This window comes from Megalobrama amblycephala, linkage group LG17, assembly GCF_018812025.1.
Source record: "Megalobrama amblycephala isolate DHTTF-2021 linkage group LG17, ASM1881202v1, whole genome shotgun sequence".
Taxonomy (NCBI): domain Eukaryota; kingdom Metazoa; phylum Chordata; class Actinopteri; order Cypriniformes; family Xenocyprididae; genus Megalobrama; species Megalobrama amblycephala.
The window spans coordinates 39,141,133-39,164,384 of NC_063060.1; the positions used below are offsets into that span (position 1 = coordinate 39,141,133).

General features: G+C 39.1%; 2 long non-coding RNA genes and 3 gene segments (V, D, J or C); 4 read left to right on the forward strand and 1 right to left on the reverse strand.

The window, feature by feature from the left end:
* The first annotated feature begins 737 nt into the window (after positions 1 to 737).
* Positions 738 to 4,063, forward strand: LOC125251483. 3 transcript variants are annotated; one of them, XR_007181013.1, is made up of 6 exons: positions 738 to 949; positions 1,460 to 1,532; positions 2,159 to 2,291; positions 2,450 to 2,555; positions 2,929 to 3,041; positions 3,630 to 4,063. It is a non-coding gene; the product is annotated as an uncharacterized LOC125251483 (long non-coding RNA). The 3 variants fall into 3 exon arrangements; XR_007181012.1 differs by having other exon boundaries at positions 738 to 1,532; XR_007181014.1 differs by lacking the exon at positions 3,630 to 4,063 and adding an exon at positions 3,117 to 3,615 and having other exon boundaries at positions 738 to 1,532.
* Positions 4,064 to 4,909: 846 nt separating this feature from the next.
* On the reverse strand, positions 4,910 to 7,139 carry LOC125251484. The gene is made up of 2 exons (XR_007181015.1): positions 6,264 to 7,139; positions 4,910 to 5,759 (listed from the first exon to the last, which is right to left on the reverse strand). It is a non-coding gene; the product is annotated as an uncharacterized LOC125251484 (long non-coding RNA).
* An 839-nt stretch (positions 7,140 to 7,978) lies between these two features.
* On the forward strand, positions 7,979 to 9,195 carry LOC125251481. The segment is given in 2 exon segments: positions 7,979 to 8,384; positions 8,567 to 9,195. Coding segments are annotated over 2 exon segments (357 nt in total).
* A 1,933-nt stretch (positions 9,196 to 11,128) lies between these two features.
* Positions 11,129 to 11,996, forward strand: LOC125251480. The segment is given in 2 exon segments: positions 11,129 to 11,340; positions 11,424 to 11,996. Coding segments are annotated over 2 exon segments (360 nt in total).
* Positions 11,997 to 14,314: 2,318 nt separating this feature from the next.
* On the forward strand, positions 14,315 to 14,939 carry LOC125251911. The segment is given in 2 exon segments: positions 14,315 to 14,455; positions 14,617 to 14,939. Coding segments are annotated over 2 exon segments (366 nt in total).
* Positions 14,940 to 23,252: the final 8,313 nt, after the last annotated feature.

Below are 23,252 nucleotides of genomic sequence, written 5' to 3' on the forward strand. Positions count from 1 at the left end.
GCCGTGAGAACAAAAAACATGGCGGACGTTTCTCTACTTTTTAGTGAAAAAAACAATATTTTGAGTTAGTTTCTGCATAAAAATAAGGTTTGATTACATTTTTAGCGAGAAATATATATTCTATTTTCATAATATTAGCGTCAAAAACTGACGCGAATTTTATTGGTATGAAATCACGCTGAAGAAAGGTGTGTTCGACATCGGCTGCGGCTGGATGCAACCGATCGGCGAGAGTAGCCGTGTGCAGGCGGGGAGGAGCTGAAAACGGAGACATGAAGTCGGACACTTTCTGCTTCCTGTAGTGACGCTCGCGCTGCGTTTGCATACTTTATCACAGCTGAAGTGAAATAAATGCAATATTTGACTAATACACTGATGTTTCAGAGACATTTTCATTCAATACTTTATGTACTGCTTACAGCGTCTGTTTTTACAAGAATAAAGTTCAACATAAGCATATATTATTTAAATGCCAATGTAGTGGGGTCTACGTTTTTTATCAGTTTTGTTTTGATAAACATGACACAATATAACATCGCGACTACATGAAAAGAGCTTTAACTGTCATAAAAACACAGATTTTTGAGCATTACTGGAACTGAAGGTGTGACAATAAACACGAAACACACGTGATCTTTGTCATGCGGTGAATCCGGCCAATCGTGAAACAGCTGTGTCGTCATCAGAGCTCGTGCAGCTCCTCTTGAGAAACTGCGCTGGCTGCCTCAGGTGGCTGATCTCGAATCGCTCTCGTGGTACTTTGAAGCTATACGTCACAGTCACATGGTGTCGGCGCTGTCTCAAGTCGGACAAAATTTCTTACCGGCATGCACTGCTTCAAGTCAGCCGCCGATCGGTCTGTGCGGCGCTGCATGAGCTCGAACACACCTATTGTCTCCTTCAGAACACATCGCGATATTTGGCATCAGTTCGCGTGTGCTGGATGTTGGTAAGTAGTCGTAAATACGCTGTTCTAATGTTTGATATAATGTCTTTTCTGTTTGCAGATATTAATCAGATTAACGTTAGCTCCCTCATGTTCAGTCACTGCATTATATCTGTCACCTCCGCTGAGGTTTTGCTTTTCATTGCTTTCTATATTAAATACTAAACTAGGGTGATTAAACACTGTCACGTGACGTGCAATATATTGCACAATATAATATAACATATTCATATCAGGTTCAAAGTAGTACAAGTGTAGTTTCAAAATGGTATTTGTTGTAGAAGCACGGTAAAAAAAACAACACTTACCATGCTTTTTACCACAGTATTGGTAGTTTTAATGTGATTTTTGTTGTAAATACAGAGTAACCACAACACTTATCATGCTTTTAATGCCTAATAATGTTAAATCCAAAAACTGTAAGGTCAATAAGAACTTCTTTCCTATATATATTTAGGCTATATATAAACCTATATATTATAAATAATGATATTTTCTTTTCTCTTGTTTTAGCTGAAAAGACAAAAAGGGCCTTTCGGAAATGGATGAAGGAGACAGAAAGCTGCAAAGGCAAATAATTGCAATGGTATGTATGTGTTGCTTTTAACCCTTTATCAAACATTTTATCAAGCATTTGTTAAATAGTCTCACAGTAAATTAAAATTAAAGTCAAATCCTGTACATATTTATCACCTTATTTGTAAATCAGTTGTGCCCCTTCTTGGACAGTTGGACGTCCCACACATAAAAGTTTATATTAATTCCATTGAATTCTTTAAAATGATTACAGATTGGGCCCAAAATGTTCCAATGATACATGATGTCTCTCCGCACCTCATAACTACCTCTGTTTGCAAGAGTGGAAATTATCATTTGACTTGTCACATGACATCAGATATTCGATTATTTTGTCATAATCAAAATAATTGAATATCTGATGTCTATTCAATATCTAATCAGTTACACTGCTGATAATGTCCTGCTTGCATGTGAAACATGTTATTTTTTATTTATTCTTTTAAATATAAATATAGCTTGCTATTAAAGACATATGTTTAATCATGGAAATGCCCACATATCAGTGAACTTATTACATAAATGCATTTAACATTTAATTATGCAACACTCTTTACAGAAGGAAATCCTACAGTTATGTGTAAATTGACAACTTGAATGTGATGTAATAAATTTACCTTCCTTTCTGTCTTGCAGGATTACTTGCAGATTACTTAGTCCTTCTTTTTAGGATCTCTACAACGTCAAACTCAACAGCTCTTTTAAGAGCCGACCCTCACAAGAGCTACTAGTGAGTCGCTGCAAACCTGCCGTGATCAGCCCTTTCCAGGTAAAGTTTCTAGATATTTAAATCAGTATTTACTCATCAAATGCTCTCCTGGATGGTATGGTAAATTAACTTATTTATAACTGTCTCAATTTGTATGTTTTAAGAACAAGAGTAATTGCACACAGAGTAAGTAGAGACTTTCTTGTTTTTCTGTGCAGAGAAGGAAGACCAGTCCTTATATCAAAACAAGCTCATCGAAGTCCTTTGTTTAGGGTGAGGAAGGAACATGACCATCTCATGCCCAAAGAAGACAGAAGTCCATTGGTATGTCTTGTGTTGAGGCAATGCTGTAATATGTAGTACAGAATTTAATGTTGTTCTCTCAAAGGACTATTAAGTTCTTAAAAAGTTCTTAAAAACTGTTCCTTCTGTTTTTTGTTTTGTTTTTTTGTTTGTTTTTTTTTAGATAAAAGCAGACAAGTGTGATAAAAAGCATTTAGTTAATAAAAACACTTTACATTGTTCCATGGGGTTCTGGGAAGCTTTGGAAGATAATGAGTTAATATAATATAATATAGTATAATAGGAATGAAATAGTAAATGTTCTTTAAATTATGTGTAATACCTAGTTTTTTTGGCTTGAAATAAGGCCTTATACTGCACAGACCTAAAACATTGTATTTGTGTTTTAAAACAGATAGCAAGTGAAGTCACTAACAGACGATCCTAGAGGAAAAACGACTGATGTGCAGCTACGGAGGAACACAAGAGGCAGAAACTATGCATGGCCATGGCTTCTTCATGAGTATGGTAAGTCCTGTGCCTATTCTTAATTCTTGCCTTAAAGTTTTTATTGCAGTATTTTAACAATTTTACATTGTACAGGTTATCACTTGGTTTTTGACCAAATTATGCTCTTGAAACAAGAAACAGAAGAGTATGTTGTCCTGAAAGAAATCAAGGCTCAAAAGAGAGCATGCCTTTCTAAAAGATCTTTTAAAACGGGTTGCTGTTAATATGGGTAAAACAGTTTTTGTTCAGTACTTAGCTTACAGTCTGTGCTGCATTTTTATTATAATATATATATTATGTACTGCTGTTTTGTAAAGTTAAATCAGGAACAGGCAACTCTAGCCCTTTTGCTGTCTCCTTTTTGAGGTGGAGAGTTTACCTCCAACCATAATTGAGCACACCTGAAAATTTTATCCAAAGTCTTCAGGTGTACTTATAGACAGTTATAGGCAGTTGGGTTTGAGGTTGGAGCTAAATCTGCAGGACCGTGGACGCTGAGGGCCAGAGTAGCCCACCACTGTTTAAATCATGCAGAACATAAGCTGACCTGGCTGTCCATTAAACTACTTAACTTGAATTGTCTGTGTTTTTTTGTTTTACATTTAGACCAGGACTGAAGAACGCCTGACAATGGGATGTTAAGACTTCTTCCTCTGGTTGAGAAAAAGCTACAGCACATCAGTGATCACATCTTCTGGTCATCAGTTGTACTGTAGAGTACAACTGAACAAACTGTTTAGAAGAAGAACATGAACATGATAGAGACATGTACAGGGAAGAGCAAGAACCCAGTTCAGCTGTGATAATGAATCTTTATTTTAAACTCAATATCAAATCTGTTTTCTGGATCATAGTTGACTGGATGGGATTCTGTGGCGCTCATTTGTGCAATAGGAGTAAAGTCTGTGAATGGATTATTATGACGTTAACGTATTTTTGAAGACACGTTTTTATATATCTTGAATCTCATTTGTCTTTATGCAAATTTCAACCTTATGCTGTATCCTCCAATAAAGTGTTGTGTAATAAATTATGGTGAACGTGGTGTTTGGTAGAGTAAATACAATTTAACTAAGCTGAGTTTATTTCATAATTTAAAAAAATGACATAATTACCATGATTGTTTTACTTAATACATAAATATATATTACATAAATATTTTTGATCTAATTCATGATATTTGGGACAACAATGCACCAAAAGTTGCATATACTTTCATGTTGTGACAAGGATGGCAGTTTCCAGATAAATAAAGGGAAGGAATGTGAATAAAGAGAGATCTCCTTCGGTTCCGGCTGACGAGAAAGATTCCTTAAATATATAATTAATCTAATTAAATATAATAAAAAATCACATTTTACAACGAAAGACTCCTTTGTGTTTTAAACTGATGCATAAATATATTTGAAAGAGATATAATTGCATCTACTAAAGTGCTTCTAACATTTACAGTAGATATGTAGTATATTAAAGGTATACATTTAATCACTTATTTATACCATTCTTCACCATTTGAACTCTTGGAATTAAAATAAATATAAATAAAAGCATAATGAATGTACTCGATTTTGTAATCATATTCCAATATTTAGTGTCAAAGACAAATGTAGTCCCCAAACTACTGCACAACAGTATAAAAATCAGTTAATTGTGAGAAAAAAATATATCCAGTTACAGAGGCAATCTATTATAGTGAAATATAACTACAAAAATCGATATGATGAAGTATTATTTTTACAAACCAAGAGATGAGATAAAATTACATGTGAAAATGTTTCTTTAAAGAATAGGGGGAAAAAATTAACATTTTACATTCTCAACTTTAATACAATACAATATTGTGTTTATTGTTCACTTTTACTGTAACTAAATGAAAGGCAAATTCAAATAGTTAATGCATTTTATAAATGTTAAATATTTTCAGCAATAAAATGCTTCTATAAAATACATTCATGGGTATGTTACATTTACATTATCCAGGTACTGATATAATGATACCATAGATGTAGTTAAGGTGGACATTTACTATAGTGACACTGTAATAAAAGGTTTAATGAAACAAAATGCAAGACATTTTCAAGTCCATCTAAATGTAGAGGTAACAAACTCACAGAATAATGTCCAGAATGTCAATGTGTCATTTCTGTAATACTCTATATCAGCACCAAACAGAATTAAATAAATATTGATTGTTCTCAGAGGGTTTTCCTGAACACTCTCACTAACTTCAATTGTTCGGACAAACACCTGCTATACACACATGCAGAAATACATATTTGACTATAGTCGCAGCATTACTAGAACTAGTGGATGGCAATGAATATGTCTTTTACCAAAACTCCGGATGAGCACTGGTGCTTCTTTGATAAAGGCAAGAATATGGAAAAAGATAAATTACTATTTTCAATATTGGTTCTGCACGTTTCAAGGAGATCATAAGGAGGAGTCCACGTGAAGACTTTTAAAAACTGTGACAGAGTGAAGGGTGCACCTCCCTGGACACATCCTAAGCATGACCAAACAACAACACCCAAAGACAGATATGAAGTGGACACCACCAGGAGAATGCAGGGGAAGACATGGAAACGAAGGCCTGAAGAATGTCGGTGTCCCATGGGAAGATGTGGAGAACGTGGCCACAGATTGGATACGTTGGAGGACACTTGTTACCCAATGTGCCCAGCACAGCACTTGATGATGATGTTGTGAGTTCATACATAACCGTAGGATTTCCTTCTGTAAAGAGTGTTGCACAATTAAATGCATTTATGTAATAAGTTCACTGATGTGTGGGCATTTCCATGATTAAAAGTATAGCAAGCTATATTCATATTTTAAAAAATAAAAAATAAAAATAAATAAATAACATGTTTCACATGCAAGCAGGACATTATCAGCAGTGTAAATGATCATGACAAAATAATCGAATATCTGATGTCATGTGACAAGTCAAATGATAATTTCCACTCTTGCAAACAGAGGTAGTTATGAGGTGCGGAGAGACATCATGTATCATTGGAACATTTTGGGCCCAATCTGTAATCATTTTAAAGAATTCAATGGAATTAATATAAACTTTTATGTGTGGGACGTCCAACTGTCCAAGAAGGGGCACAACTGATTTACAAATAAGGTGATAAATATGTACAGGATTTGACTTTAATTTTAATTTACTGTGAGACTATTTAACAAATGCTTGATAAAATGTTTGATAAAGGGTTAAAAGCAACACATACATACCATTGCAATTATTTGCCTTTGCAGCTTTCTGTCTCCTTCATCCATTTCCGAAAGGCCCTTTTTGTCTTTTCAGCTAAAACAAGAGAAAAGAAAATATCATTATTTATAATATATAGGTTTATATATAGCCTAAATATATATAGGAAAGAAGTTCTTATTGACCTTACAGTTTTTGGATTTAACATTATTAGGCATTAAAAGCATGATAAGTGTTGTGGTTACTCTGTATTTACAACAAAAATCACATTAAAACTACCAATACTGTGGTAAAAAGCATGGTAAGTGTTGTTTTTTTTACCGTGCTTCTACAACAAATACCATTTTGAAACTACACTTGTACTACTTTGAACCTGATATGAATATGTTATATTATATTGTGCAATATATTGCACGTCACGTGACAGTGTTTAATCACCCTAGTTTAGTATTTAATATAGAAAACAATGAAAAGCAAAACCTCAGCGGAGGTGACAGATATAATGCAGTGACTGAACATGAGGGAGCTAACGTTAATCTGATTAATATCTGCAAACAGAAAAGACATTATATCAAACATTAGAACAGCGTATTTACGACTACTTACCAACATCCAGCACACGCGAACTGATGCCAAATATCGCGATGTGTTCTGAAGGAGACTTCTTCAGCGTGATTTCATACCAATAAAATTCGCGTCAGTTTTTGACGCTAATATTATGAAAATAGAATATATATTTCTCGCTAAAAATGTAATCAAACCTTATTTTTATGAAGAAACTAACTCAAAATATTGTTCATAGCAAACAAAACGTAGCAGTTTCACATTATTCTGGCGAGATCAGATAAATCTTTGCAACAACGCGCAAGCGAGTGATTATGTACATTCACTGAGTGAATATTATGAAAATAAAATATTTATTTTTTGCTTAAAATGTAATCAAACCTTATTTTGATGCAGAAAATAAAATATTGTTCATAGCAACCAAAACGTAGCAGTTTCACATTATTCTGGCGAGATCAGAAAAATCTTTGCAACAACGCGCAAGCGAGTGATTATGTACATTCACTGAGTGAATATTATGAAAATAAAATATTTATTTTTTGCTTAAAATGTAATCAAACCTTATTTTGATGCAGAAAATAAAATATTGTTCATAGCAACCAAAACGTAGCAGTTTCACATTATTCTGGCGAGATCCGAAAAATCTTTGCAACAACGCGCAAGCGAGTGATTATGTACATTCACTGAATGAATATTATGAAAATAAAATATTTATTTTTTGCTTAAAATGTAATCAAACCTTATTTTGATGCAGAAAATAAAATATTGTTCATAGCAACCAAAACGTAGCAGTTTCACATTATTCTGGCGAGATCAGAAAAATCTTTGCAACAACGCGCAAGCGAGTGATTATGTACATTCACTGAGTGAATATTATGAAAATAGAATATATATTTCTCGCTAAAAATGTAATCAAACCTTATTTTTATGCAGAAACTAACTCAAAATATTGTTTTTTTCACTAAAAAGTAGAGAAACGTCCGCCATGTTTTTTGTTCTCACGGCCGGGCTCTCTAAAGTCACGTGACTTGGACGCAAAACAATAGGCAAAAAAAATTGTAACAGTCATACAATTTAAGGGCCATTATTGTAACCCCTCTACGTTTTGCACTTTGGACCAACGTAGTCAGGATACGTTTTCATATGAGACTGGGTTGCATTTTTAAGTCTTCTGATACTCAGTCCTTCAGCACACATACTGTATTCTACTGTACAACAGGCTCCAGCACACCTCAGTCTATTTCAATACCTCACCAACATGAATGTTACTCTTTGTCTGCCCCTGTATGACTTCCTTCTGAGCGACCAGAAACACTTTATCATCACATTATTCTCTCTTTTAAATCGTGTGCTTCACATTTCACTGACCACACCCACAGTATTAGTACACAACAGAACTTCAGTCGGTGCGTTCATTTACTCCTGATTAATATACTGGATATGACCACAGTTTCATTCACATTAAGGCAATATTCAGGTACAGTTTTCTAATAAATCCAACTGTATTATAAACACAATCTACCTCTGGACTGCCAACATGGAGAGACATATGCTGCTCATGATTCTCATTGTAGTTACAGGTAAGTAAATAAACTGGACAAACAACATCCCATTTTTATATGAAAACAATCATCACATGATATTTTTTGTTTAATATTTATCTATTTTAATATTGAAAGGACACATTTGTAACATTGAAACAACAATGTCCTACTGATCAGAGATTACAGATCATGATGTATATACAAATATTTAATTTCAGGTGGATTTGCTGACAGAATTGGACCAGGAGAAGGAAATACTAATATAATGAAGGGAGAAGGAGAGTCTGTGACACTGAGATGTTCATATGATACAAGCAGCAATAATGTTTGGCTTTACTGGTTCAGACAGTATCCTAAAGGAGAACCTCAGTATTTACTGCTCAAAGGTGCTCGATCAGAGAGATATGAGAATATACCAGACCGTCGGTTTCGCTCAACAACATCCCAATCATCCACTGAACTCATTATTGATAAAGCAGCTCTGTCAGATTCAGCTCTCTATTATTGTGCTCTAAGAGTTGTAGCCCAGTGATACAAAATGCCTGAGAAGCTTTACAAAAACTCAAATACACAATGTGCTTTAAACAGTCTTTAATCTAACAGCATCAAACCACAATTTATTATTTTTTTGTAAACCACAGCTCTGGAAATACCACTGAGGCAACACCTGTGAAAATGGGAGATTATGAAAGGTTATATATGGGGCATGTGAAACTATCATTAAGCATTTGTTTTTCTAAATATCTTATTTAAAAATGACTCTAAATTCAGAAATCATTCAGTACACAAAGGGAATGAGATTTGTTGAACTAAAAATTGAACAAAAATTATAGATGGAGAGGATCTGCAGTCGTCATGTATAATGGGAAGAGGAGGAGTTTAACACAAACATTAGCTCACAAATCTACTGTAGTAACAATCCAGCAGCTGGTCTTTGTTCATTTGTTCCTGACAGTTTGTTGAGTGAACATGTTCATCTATATTATGATACTGATGTCATCAACTAAAGGTGTAATATTGAAATATTTTTGAAAAATATCACATTAAGGAAATACAATGAAATGCATAATTTAAATTTAATTGTGCTCTTTTTAATTATTTTTTCCCCAAATTTAAAAATCTAACAACACAAATATCAAAAAAGACACAACAGCTACTGATACTAGTGGAATTGTCAAGTAACATAATGTTAATGTAAGCTGGCTTTACACTGCAAAACATAAGTGTTTTGTGCATATGTGTGAACACAACGCTAAAATGTTTGTATATAAAAACAAAAGTCAACAGTAACTCAAACACAGACAGCACATTTTAAAGCACACTTGAAAGCAAATGGACAAAACATGCTGTTCTGAGGTCTAACATTAGGGGGCAACATAAGCTCACAAGCTATGCTTTATTCACATTAGACAACCTAGTCTAAATAAAACACTGCTCACCATTTGATTTTAAAGGGTTAGTTCACCCCTTGAAAATTCTGTAATTAATTACTCACCCTCATGTCATTCCACACCTGTAAAAGACAAATTAAAGGGGTGGTTGATTTCACTTTTTTAACTTTAGTTAGTGTGTAATGTTGCTGTTTGAGCATAAACAACATCTGCAAAGTTATAACGCTCAAAGTACAAAGCAAAGGGAGATATTTACTTTCAAATTAATCACTTTTTAAGGACTACAAAAAAATGTCTGGTATAGGGACTACAATGAGCTTCTTCCTGGGTTAAAGACATCACAAACCCTAAAATGTACATAAACCCTTCCCCAGAGAACACACAACAAAGTGGTGAGACCATGTTATAGTACATAACAGAAATGCAATAGCATGTCCTAAAAGTAAGATTACAACATAAGTTATAACCGTAATTAAACCAAACTACCCTATCTTCATGCAGCATATTCTCTGGCTCTGTAGGCATCTTACACCAGTTCCTACACAAGCGATTTATAGATGACAGAATATGCTAATCAATTACTTTAAGATAGTTAACTCCACATCAGCTACATAAAGTCATCAATAACTTTTCAAAAATGTCCTGTTGCATTCTACATGTTGTCACTTCTTCTTGAGTCTCTCCATCATTGTCGGATGCCGGTTTGAACATAAAAGGCTAAACAGTTTCTGACATTTTCAGCGAGTCTGCGTGAGCTAATCAGCGCTGCTAACAGTGCTATGTGCTAACACGAGCTTTTGAAACTCTGCCCTCTTCTTGGGAGCAGCAGCTCATTTGCATTTAAAGGAACACAAAAACAGAAACGTTTTTGCTCACCCTCAAAAAGCGACACACTCTGGGGACATCAGAGACTTATTTTACATCTTGCAAAAGTGGCATTATATGACCCCTTTAAGATATTTTGATGAAACCTGAGAGATCTCTGACTCCTCCATAGACAGCAATTTAACCACCACTGTTATGGTCCAGAAAGGTATTAAATATTTTTAAATAACTTTAAATTACATTGTTAAAGTAGTCTACGTGACTGCAGTGGTTCAACCTTAATTTTATAAAGCGACGAGAATACATTTGTGCGCAAAAACAAAACAAAAATAATGACTTTATTCAACAATATCTTCTCTTCTGTGTAATTCTCCTGTTTAAGAGCAGCTTTTTTAAGTTTTAAGTTAGAACGCCAGCTCAGTATTGGCCGACGCTGTTCACATGAGCAGAACGACACATACATGTGATGCTGATGCAGGAGCCGGCCAATAATGAGTCGGCGTTCTGATGAAGACCCTGGAAGCCACACCCACATTATTAAAACACAACAGAACTTCACTCAGTCTCATCGGATTCATTCTTGCATCAGCGGGACTTCATTTGTTTTATAAAGCCACATTCAGCATAATTCATTACTTAAATCAGCAGTCAATAAATCAACGAAGAAAATATAACAAATCAATTTAATAGTAAACAAACACTCTGATCTTTAAAGTGGATTTCAGTTAAGATGGAGGAGAGGCAAATGCTGCTCATGATGCTCATCACAGTTTCAGGTAAAGTAAATACAGTATATAGCAAAACAACTAAAATCCTTATTAGATCATGATATATTATAATATGATTGATTGTATTTCAGGTGGATTTGCTGATAAAATTGGACCAAAAGATGGAAATACTAATGTAATCAAAGAAGAAGGAGAGTCTGTGACACTGAGCTGCACATATGAAACTAACAGCAATGATATTTGGCTCTACTGGTTCAGACAGTATCCAAAAGGAGAACCTCAGTATTTACTGCTCAAAGGTGCTCGATCACGTGGTGAGGAGAATATATCAGACCGTCGGTTTCGGTCAACAACATCCCGATCATCCACTGAACTCATTATTGATAAAGCAGCTCTGTCAGATTCAGCTCTCTATTATTGTGCTCTAAGAGTTTTAGCCCAGTGATACAAAATGCCTGAGAAGCTTTACAAAAACTCATACAAAATTAATGCTTTGAAGTGTCTTTAATCAATCTGTATCATGTTACTGTAAACCACAAACAGTGAATGTGGTAACAGCTGTGAATTTGGGAGGTTACATAAGGACATGTGTCTCTTCATGGTTCTCATATTACTGCTTTCATGTGTTCTCTTTCTCATGTCAAGGATCATTTTTGATCTTTTAAAGGTGTCTTTTGTGAATGTTATCACACTAGTCCAAACTAAAGATAATAAAAGGGGAGCAAATAAAACTGAAACAATAAAAACATTGCATACAGTAAATATGAAGAACACTTTCTGGTTCTGGCTGTCATCATATCATCCAGGTATCATCCTGCTGGTGTGTGAGGAGAGACCCCGATCACACTGTAAAGTGCTTGGAATGTACAGAATGTACATATAAAATCCTTCATTTGTTCATTCATTGAAGTGTCAGATAGAGATGATCTGTTTCATTAATTAAGCACTGTAGCTTTAAGAGGAGGTGCTAGAACTGGAGACTCCTTCTGCTAGATGATGAATGAATGTTACTTCAGGAACACTTTGTGATGCAGATGAACTAAAACATCATCCTGAAAAATAATGCTTTGTTTTTTGCTTTTGCTTTCTTCTCTTGCTTGTAAGTATTTAATTTCATCCCTTAATATTTGTCTTAATCTGGTTATTTCTTTATGAAATTAAACAATGAAGGTAATCTCATCTGCAGATGTGAGTTTTGGGAATGTCATCACACCAGTTGAAACTCATATGTTTGGGACAGAAGGAGACATTATAAGTCTCTCCTGTAGCTACTCCTCAGCAAACAGCCTGTTTTGGTATCGCCAATATCCCGGATCAGCTCCTGAATTTCTTTTCAGTATTCTTCATGCCACTGGGGCAGTTTTACAAAAATCAAATATTATGGATCAAGATCCTCGATTCTCTGCAAAACTAAATGAAGAGAAAACCCATGTGTATCTGGAGATCTCCTCTGCTGAAGTGACAGACTCAGTGATGTTCTACTGTGCTCTGGAGCCCACAGTCACAGGAAAACACACTACACTGTACAAAAACCACACTTACTGTACTGTGAGAAAGTGTTGAAGCATTTAGCATAAACATAGTTTAATTTAGAGGATTTACTAATCAATATGAAAAAAGTATAAACCTTGTATCTGCTGCATGTTTTAATGTTATGATTTATAGTACTCTTCCTTACAAACTTAAAGGTAAAAATGCTTTTCTATGTAAAACACGCTGTCTTGTGTTTAAGCAGAAGGGGGCAGTATAATGTCACAAGTGAAGATTTCTCTGCCATTACGCTCCTGCCTAGTTTGTTTGAAACACTTTTTCTCTCCTCACCTCTCACCCTTTTAAGGCCTACTGTTTGGAAGGCAGGTCTGAAAATCTTTTAAAGACCCTATTTTTTGACTTTCCAACAAGAATAGCGTGCATGAGTATGAAACATTTTGTTTGGCATTTTGAGTGAAATTATGTTCCAAATTGAGGGAATAAGTCGGAGGGGGATTTGTTTTTGTAATTATATATATATATTTAGTAGGAAATGGAAATGCAAGTTTTCTTCACTATTCTGAATGAAGTGTCTTCTCAAACAAGAAAAAATTTAGAATGTACTTGTTTTCTACTTAACTTCTCACACAACCAAATTAATCAAGAGTTATATTTTGTATTAAAGAGAATTATATTAATATTTTGTAGAAAGAGTCTTTTTTGTGTGTGTGTAAAGAATAATACCATGTTAATATCATGATGTTGCTAAAGTTATCTGTATTGTTAACCTATCAGAACCTGTAGAAATGAGATCAACTGATTATCCGTCTGACTATAAGTGTTTCTGTATCTTAAGTTAGTTTGAGGCTGGATCATCTTACTAACTTTTTTCTATGGCCTATGGAGAACTTTGTCTTCAGTAAACACTCTGTTAACTGACTGAACTTCAACTTTGACTCCTGGTCTTTATTGAGCATACTGGTCTCTTTATGTGGTCCAACGGTAATTCCCCAGTCCATCAGAAATTGTGATCTCATATGAGAGACAGGTCGTCCTGCACTCACGCTGGTAAGCATGTCATTAGAAAAGAAAATAGATGTTGTTGCAAGAGGGAGGGGAAGTAATTCTGATTAAAGATTACATAAAAATTAGAATTGTCAATTTTGATTTCATGGTGACTTTAAAGCATATAGCTGCACATATAGGTGCTTCTCTGTCTTAAAGTTAACGTGTGCTCTTGGCTCATCAAGCCTTGTCTGAAATAATTTTCCATTTTTAAGTCTTCTGATACTCAGTCCTTCAGCACACATACTGTATTCTACTGTACAACAGGCTCCAGCACACCTCAGTCTATTTCAATACCTCACCAACATGAATGTTACTCTTTGTCTGCCCCTGTATGACTTCCTTCTGAGCGACCAGAAAGACTTTATCATCACATTATTCTCTCTTTTGAATCGTGTGCTTCACATTTGACTGACCACACCCACAGTATTAGTACACAACAGAACTTCAGTCTGTGCGTTCATTTACTCCTGATTAATCTACTGGATATGACCACAGTTTCATTCACATTTAGGCAATATTCAGGTACAGTTTTCTAATAAATCCAACTGTATTATAAACACAAACTATCTCTGGACTGCCAACATGGAGAGACATATGCTGCTCATGATTCTCATTGTAGTTACAGGTAAGTAAATAAACTGGACAAACAACATCCCATTTTTATATGGAAGCAATCATTACATTATATTTTTTGTTGTTGTTCTTTAATATTTATCTATATATATGTATACCTACTTAGAGATTATACAAATCATGATGCATATAAAAAAATATATTTAATTTCAGGTGGATTTGCTGACAGAATTGGACCAGGAGAAGGAAATACTAATATAATGAAGGGAGAAGGAGAGTCTGTGACACTGACATGTTCATATGATGCAAGCAGCAATTATGTTTGGCTTTACTGGTACAGACAGTATCCAAAAGGAGAACCTCAGTACATACTGTGGAAAGGTGCTCGAGAATACAGCTCTGATACATATTCTAATATACCAGACCATCGGTTTCAGTCAAAAACATCCCAGTCATCCACTGAACTCATTATTGATAAAGCAGCTCTGTCAGATTCAGCTCTCTATTATTGTGCTCTAAGAGTTGTAGCCCAATGATACAAAAAGCCTGAGAAGCTTTACAAAAACTCAAATACACAATGTGCTTTAATCTAACAGCATCAAACCACAATTTATTATTTTTTTGTAAACCACAGCTCTGGAAAAACCACTGTGGCAACACCTGTGAATATGGGAGATTATGAAAGGTTATATATGGGGCATGTGAAACTATCATTAAGCATGTGTTTTTCTAAATATGTTATTTAAAAATGACTCTAAATTCAGAAATCATTCAGTAAACAAAGGGAATGGGATTTGTTAAACTAAAAATTGAACAAACATAAAAACAAGAAAACATAAAAATTAATTTATTCTGCAGTAGTTCTCTGTTCATTATCTTCTATAGATGGAGAGGATCTGCAGTCGTCATGTATAATGAGAAGAGGAGGAGTTTAACACAGACATTAGCACACAAATCTACACACGTTGATGTCATCAACTGAAGGTATAATATTGATGTTATGGTACACAGGAGGCAGACACAGATGTAAACAGGTATGGGTAGTTTATTGACCACAGTAGAGCATGGGATATCAAACAGGTAAGTAGAATGGATGTAGATGATGTTCAGATGATATTATAGGGAATAACTGTCCTTTTCGTTGCAGGTTGATATACGCTGGAGCTTGGAGATCGCTGGAGACACTTGGAGCTGACTTGAGCACACCCACACAGAGGACGAGGCACACAGAGGGAAGGAGACACGCTGGAGACAGGTGAGTATACGAAGAGGAGTCCTTGAGGTAAGCATTACAGGAAGTATATGCGAACAAGACCGGACATGGAGTGCTGTGTGCGTGTGCTCTTTATAGTGCTGTTGATGAGTGAGGTGATGAGGTGCAGGTGGCGGTGATCAGTACTCGGTGTGTGCTGTGATTGGTGGATGTTGGAACCTGACGTGTCTGTGACAGTACCCCCCCCTCCACGGCCCGCTCCTGAGGGCCGAGGACCCCGACGCCGTGGTGGTCGTCCTCTTCCCCGCGGTGCCGGTCTGTCAGGGTGACTGTCGTGGAAAGTTTGGAGTAAGTTGGGATCAAGGATGTCGTTTCTTGGGACCCAGGAGCGTTCCTCGGGGCCGTATCCTTCCCAGTCGACTAAGTATTCCAGCTGACCACCACGACGCCAGGACTCCAAGATCTCATGAACCTCATATGCCGCTCCGTCCTCCAGGATGAGTGGAAGGGGGGGTTCAGCGGGATCCACGTCAGGTCCTGTGGAGAGAGCAGAAGTGTAGTGAGGTTTAAGGAGTGAGACGTGGAAAGTGGGGTGAATACGGTACCCTTGTGGCAGCTGGAGTTGGTAAGTGACTGGGTTGACCTGCTTGATGATGGGAAATGGGCCAATGAACCTGGGACTCAGCTTTCTGCAGGGCAGACGCAGTCTGATGTCCCGGGTAGACAGCCAAACCTTCTGACCGGGCTGGAAGACTGGAGTGTTGGAACGGCGAAGGTCGGCTGTCATTCTGCGTCTGCGCAGGGCTCGTTGCAGCTGATGGTGCGCTGAGTCCCAGACCCTCTCGCTCTCTCGGAACCAGTAATCCACTGCCGGAACGTTGGAGGGTTCCCCGGTCCAGGGGAACAGTGGGGGTTGGTAGCCGAGTACGCACTGGAATGGTGTGAGTCCCGTAGTTGACTGCCGGAGAGAGTTCTGGGCGTACTCGGCCCAACCCAGGAACTGGTTCCAAGAGTCCTGGTGGTCAAGACAGAAGGTACGGAGGAAGCGGCCGATCTCCTGGACCTTCCTTTCCGTCTGCCCGTTCGACTGCGGATGGTATCCCGAAGTTAGGCTGACGGCCACACCTAGGAGGGAATGGAATGCTTTCCACACTCTGGAAATGAACTGGGGTCCTCTGTCTGATACTATGTCCTCTGGTATTCCGAAATACCTGAACACGTGGTTGAAGAGCATTTCAGCGGTTTCCATGGCAGTGGGTAATCCTTGTAGTGGAATGAGACGACAGGATTTGGAGAAACGGTCTACGATGACTAGGATGCAGGTATTTCCATCAGAAACAGGGAGGTCTGTGATGAAGTCCACTCCTAGGTGTGACCATGGTCGGTTGGGAACGGGCAGAGGAAGGAGTTTCCCAGCTGGCAGATGACAAGGACTCTTGGAGATGGCGCACTCCCGACAGCCCTGCACGTACCTTCTGACATCTGATGCCATCCCTGGCCACCAGAAGCGTTCTTTCAGCAACGAGAGGGTTTCATTGACCCCCGGGTGACCAGTGCCTGGTGACGTGTGAGCGGAGTGGATGGTTTGAGTGCGTCGTGTCCGGGTGATGTAGAGCAAGCCGGGTGGACAGCCCGGCGGAGGGTTTGTGGAGGCATTGGAGGAGGGAATGGTCTCCTCTGACCAAGTGATAGGGCTTACTATGAGTGAGCTCGGGATGATAGGCTCGGGTTCTTCTATCTTTTCTTCAGGAGCATGGAGACGGGAGAGAGCGTCGGCTTTTATGTTCTTTGAGCCTGGACGATAGGAGATGGTGTAGTTGAATCGGGAGAAGAACATGGCCCAACGAGCTTGTCTTGGATTTAATCATTTTGCAGAACGAAGATACTCCAGGTTTTTGTGGTCGGTTAGCACCAGGAACATATGTTTGGCTCCCTCCAGCCAATGCCTCCACTCTTCCAAGGCAAGCGTTACAGCGAGGAGTTCCCTGTCACCGATGGAGTAGTTGACTTCCGCCGGGCTGAGCTTGCGGGAGAAGGCGCATGGATGGAGTCTACTTGGCGTCCCCTGCTGCTGCGACAACACCGCTCCCACTCCGGTGGTAGAGGCGTCTACCTCTACGATAAAGGGTTGTTCTGGATCGGGATGAACGAGTAAGGGAGCGGTGATGAAGGCTTCTTTGAGGCGGTTGAATGCGTCGGTGGCTGCTGGGTTCCAGGACAGAGACTTGGGCTTGTTACGGAGAAGGCTGGTGAGTGGATGGGTGATGGAGCTATAGTCTTTGATGAATCGTCGGTAGAAATTAGAAAATCCAAGGAAGCGTTGCAGTTCTTTGATGGTAGTGGGTTATGGCCAGTTGGTGATGGATTCCACCGTCCTCTCGTCCATCCGGATGCCACTGTGGTCTATGATGTATCCGAGGAATGAGACGGTAGGTTGATGGAAGGAACATTTTTCTGCTTTGAGGAATAGATGGAACTGGCGTAGACGGGTGAGGACCTCCGCAACATGTCGGCGATGTTCGGCCTGGCTCCGGGAGTAGATGAGTATATCATCGATGTAGACTAGGACGAAGCGATTGAGGAACTCCCGGAGCACCTCATGTATGAAGTCCTGGAATACGGAGGGGGCGTTGACCAGGCCATACGGCATAACAAGATATTCGTAGTGTCCTGTGGGTGTAATGAAGGCGGTCTTCCACTCGTCCCCCTCACGTATCCGGATGAGGTTGTACGCGCTGCGGAGGTCCAGCTTCGTAAACACAGTGGCACCACGGAGATGTTCCAGGGCCGCTGGGACGAGAGGAAGGGGATACCTGAACTTGACGGTGATTTTATTGAGTGATCGATAGTCTATGCATGGCCGCAAGCCTCCGTCCTTTTTAGCCACAAAGAAGAAACTGGAAGCAGCAGGGGAAGTAGACGGCCTGATGTATCCTTGGGCTAGGGCTTCCTTGATGTAATCCTCCATGGCCTTCTCCTCCGGGATGGATAATGGGTAGATCTTACCCTTTGGCACTGGTTCACCCGGAAGCAGGTCAATGGCACAGTCCCATGGCCGGTGTGGAGGCAGCTTGGAAGCCCTCTGTGGGCAGAAGACGTCGCTGAAGGGGGCGTAACACTTGGGGATGTCGATGGAGCGTTGTTCAACTGGACTCTCGATGGAAGTTGCACAGAGGGAGAGATCAGAAGATGGCACAGGAAGTTCAATTAGACAGTGAGAGAAACAGGTGTCGCCCCACTTCAGGATTTCGCCCGTCTTCCAGGAGATAGTCGGGTTGTGCTGCTCCAACCAGGGGCGCCCTAGAACCACGTCAGCGGTGGAATCCTCCAGAACCAGCAGATGTAATTCTTCTTGATGAAGTAGACCAACTTGAAGCTTGAGGGGTCCTGCCACTGTACGAACACTCTTACGGCTGAGAGGTTTGCCTGTTATGGAGTTGATCTGGTAGATCGTCGGAGACGGAGAGGTCTTGAGACGTAGCTGCCGGCAGAGGGCGCCGGAGACGAAGTTGCCGGCTGACCCTGAATCGAGGAGCGCGAGCACTGTAAGGGAGACATCAGCGGCAGTAAGACTGACGACAGTGGTGAGTGGTTTCATCTTATGAGTAGAAGGAATGATGCCACTCACCATGGGTCGAGGAGGTCGTGTGGGGCACGCCGCAATCACATGCCCAGGAGCGCCACAGTACAAACATAAGTTCAGGGTCAGCCGACGGCGGCGCTCAGCGGGAGATAAACGGGAGTTTTCTACGTCCATTGCTTCGTTGGATGGTTCTGGGGAGCTGACGGGTTCGGATCCGCAGAGGAGCGTGTTGGGAAGTGACGGGTCCTGGTGCTCTTGGAGGCACGCCTGCATGCGAGTGGCACAGCGAATGGAGAGCTGGATGAACTTCTCAAGGTCGATGGAGTCCTCGCATGCAGCGAGATGTAGCCGTACCTGAGGTTCCAATCCTTGACAATATGTAGTGATGAGAGCTTGTTCGTTCCATCCGCTAACTGCAGCAAGCGTTCTGAATTGCAAAGCATAGTCATAAATTGACATTGACCCTTGTTTTAAATTGTAGAGTTTCTCACCAGCAGACGAATCTGTAATAGGTTTCCCGAACACCTCCCGGAAGTGGGAAATAAACGCTGGATAGGACTGCGTTACTGCACCATGTTGTGACCAGATGGAATCGGCCCATTTCAATGCTTTGCCGCTTAACTGAGATATGATGAAGGCGATTTTGGAGGTTTCGCTCGGGTACAGGTGCGGCTGCATCTCCAGGACCAGTTCGCATTGCAGCAGAAATCCGCTGCAATCCTCCGCCGATCCTGAGTAGGGTGCCGGTTTGGCCATGGGACTGGCGTACGGCGGCAGTGAAGAAGGTCCTGTGGTGCTGGCGGTGGTGGTGTTCGCTGGTGCAGGTGAGGGAGAAGTGACTGGAGATGGTGGCGGTGGATTGGTGGTGAGGGTTCGCCGAAGCGCATCCACCAAGGCCTGGAATGGATCCGGCTGGCTCATACTGGGTCTGCGGTGTTGGTCCGGTCTTCTGTTACGGTACACAGGAGGCAGACACAGATGTAAACAGGTATGGGTAGTTTATTGACCACAGTAGAGCATGGGATATCAAACAGGTAAGTAGAATGGATGTAGATGATGTTCAGATGATATTATAGGGAATAGTTACTGTCCTTTTCGTTGCAGGTTGATATATGCTGGAGCTTGGAGATCGCTGGAGACACTTGGAGCTGACTTGAGCACACACACACAGAGGACGAGGCACACAGAGGACGAGGCACACAGAGGACGAGGCACACAGAGGACGAGGCACACAGAGGGAAGGAGACACGCTGGAGACAGGTGAGTATACGAAGAGGAGTCCTTGAGGTAAGCATTACAGGAAGTATATGCGAACGAGACCGGACATGGAGTGCTGTGTGCGTGTGCTCTTTATAGTGCTGTTGATGAGTGAGGTGATGAGGTGCAGGTGGCGATGATCAGTACTCTGGAGACAGTGTGCGCTGTGATTGGTGGATGTTGGAACCTGACGTGTCTGTGACAATTGAAAATATCTTAGAAAAATATCACATTAAGGAAATACAATGAAATGCATAATTTAAATGTAATTATGCTCTTTTGGATGATTTTTTTGTTCCAAATTTAAATATTCTATATTAAATATTCATATATCAATTTTATGTTTTAACTTAATGCCACTTTAATCTGCAGTTTCCAGATCCACAGAAGTCATCACTCCAAAAAGCAAAAAGTATTTGCACTTGACGGTGACAATGTGACGCTCTCTTGTAACTACAGCGGTTCTGTTCGTGGTGTTCACTGGTATCGCCAATACGCAGGTTCACCACCACAGTTCCTCATACTGGAATATTCAGGAGTAACTACTCCAGCTGATCCACCCTTTCCAAGAATAACCATCAATCACAGAAAAGAGCAAAATCATGTGTATCTGATCACCTCCTCTGCTGCAGTATCAGACTCTGCTCTGTATTACTGTGCTCTGAGGCCCACAGTCACAGGAAACACAGTAACATAAAAAAAAGTATATTTCACCATCCAGATGAATGTCTAGTTTCCCTGAATTGTTTTTGTGACCTGTAACATGGATGAATTAAAGTTGATGCAAAAAACAAACCTGTGTATGTGTATTTAGTGTGTGATGTCACTAACCACACCCACTCAAATACTCTTTAGAACTTAGAACTCGTTCAAACTGCAGTGTCAGTGAAATGTATCTTCTTCATTCACATGAGATACAGGGATTCCCTGAAGTCCTTCATTGTAGTGTCTCTTGTCCCTGCGAACATGATTAGGCTTAAAACAAAATAAATCACTCGGAATATTAACATGGACAGATGCCAATTGCTGATTCTCATGACAGGTACTTTTTTAGAGTGTCATTAAATATACATACACATTATATATACATACACTATTGTTAAAAAGTTTGGGGTCAGTGAGAATTTTTAAAGAAAGTAATACTTTTATTCAGGAAGAATACATAAATCTAATCAAAAGCAACAGTGAAGACATCTGTAATGTTACAAAATATTTCTATTTCAAATAAATGCTTTTTCTTGAGCACCAAATCGGCATGAATGATTTCTGAAGGATCATGTGACACTGAAGACTGTTGAAATAAATAGTCATTTTAATCTATGATGAGCTCTTGGTGAGCACAAATTCTTGCTGACCCCAGACTTTTGAATGATAGTGTATATAAATTATTTAATTAGTGTTTTTTCAGGGTTATTTCTATTATTGTTCTAAAGCACACATTTTCTTGTAGGTGTGTTTGCTGACAGCATTGTGCCAAAAAAAGAAGGTACAAATAAAACCAGGAGAGAAGGAGAGTCTGTGACGCTGAGCTGCACATATGAAAGCAGCAATAATGTTTACCTTTACTGGTACAGACAGTATCCTAATAGTGAACCGACGTATTTGCTGTTTAAAGGCACTCGCTCGTCTGATGAAGAGAGTGTATCAGACAGTCGTTATAAGTTAACTAAATCTCCTACATCCACTTCACTCACCATTAACCATGTGAATCTGTCAGATTCAGCTCTCTATTACTGTGCTCTTAAAAGCAGAAGCCCAGTGATACAAAGTCCACAGACGCTTTACAAAAACACACACATAATTAGTGTGTCAGTTATCCACCACATCTATGTGGTGGATAACTGATGTGATAACACCTGCTGCAGAAGAAGAAAAAGAAAAAAGTCAAATGCATCTCTTTTGTTGGTTAGGTCCAACTCTTCAGGTTTCCTCAACCTTGTTGTTGTGAACTTATAGCAATAACAAAACTGTATGGTGCCAAAAAATGTTTCTTTAGTGGTATATACAACTATGGAACTGAATTTCTGTCTCAGAGTAAAAAATAAAAAGCAGTTTAAAATAAGAAAATAAAGTCACAATTATGAGAATTAAATTTGCAATTAAAGGTGCAGTAGGTAATCTGGGAAAATGCTAACTTTAGCCTGCTAGCATTGAAAATACACGTTCCAACCTCCCTGCAAATCGCTGTCCAAAGCCACACCTCCTCCAAAACACATGAACGCGCACAGACCAGCGAGACGACCAGAGACAACTTATCGGATTACATCATGTGTCATTCACTGGTCAGATTTGTTCGGTTACGAGATTTCAATGACTGTCAGTTTTCAATGATGGTCAGTTGTAAATTAAAAAGCAGTTTAAAAAAATAAAATAAAGTCACAATTAACTGTTTATATTTAGACATGGGCTTCCATGTATCATCAACTCTTGACATAAAACCTTTAAAAATTGGGGGGTCAGTAAGCTTTTTTGAAAGAAATGAAAACTTTTATTCAACAAAGAAGCATTAAATGTCAAAAGTGACAGTAAAGACATTTATAATGTTACAAAATATTTCTTTTTCAAATAAACTGTTTATATTTAGAAATGGGTTTCCATACATTGCAGTTTATGAACTGCAGATTTAAGGGGAGGGACTAGCTAGAGAGAGAAACGAATGCTTTCTTCAGTAACAGTGACAGGTGTGGCAGAATAACTCTTGTATCGTCCTGAAAAATGATGCTGTTTGTTTTTATTTTGCTCTTTTTCCTCACAGGTATGAATTATGTTCCAGTCTGTCAGGATTTTATTTATTAC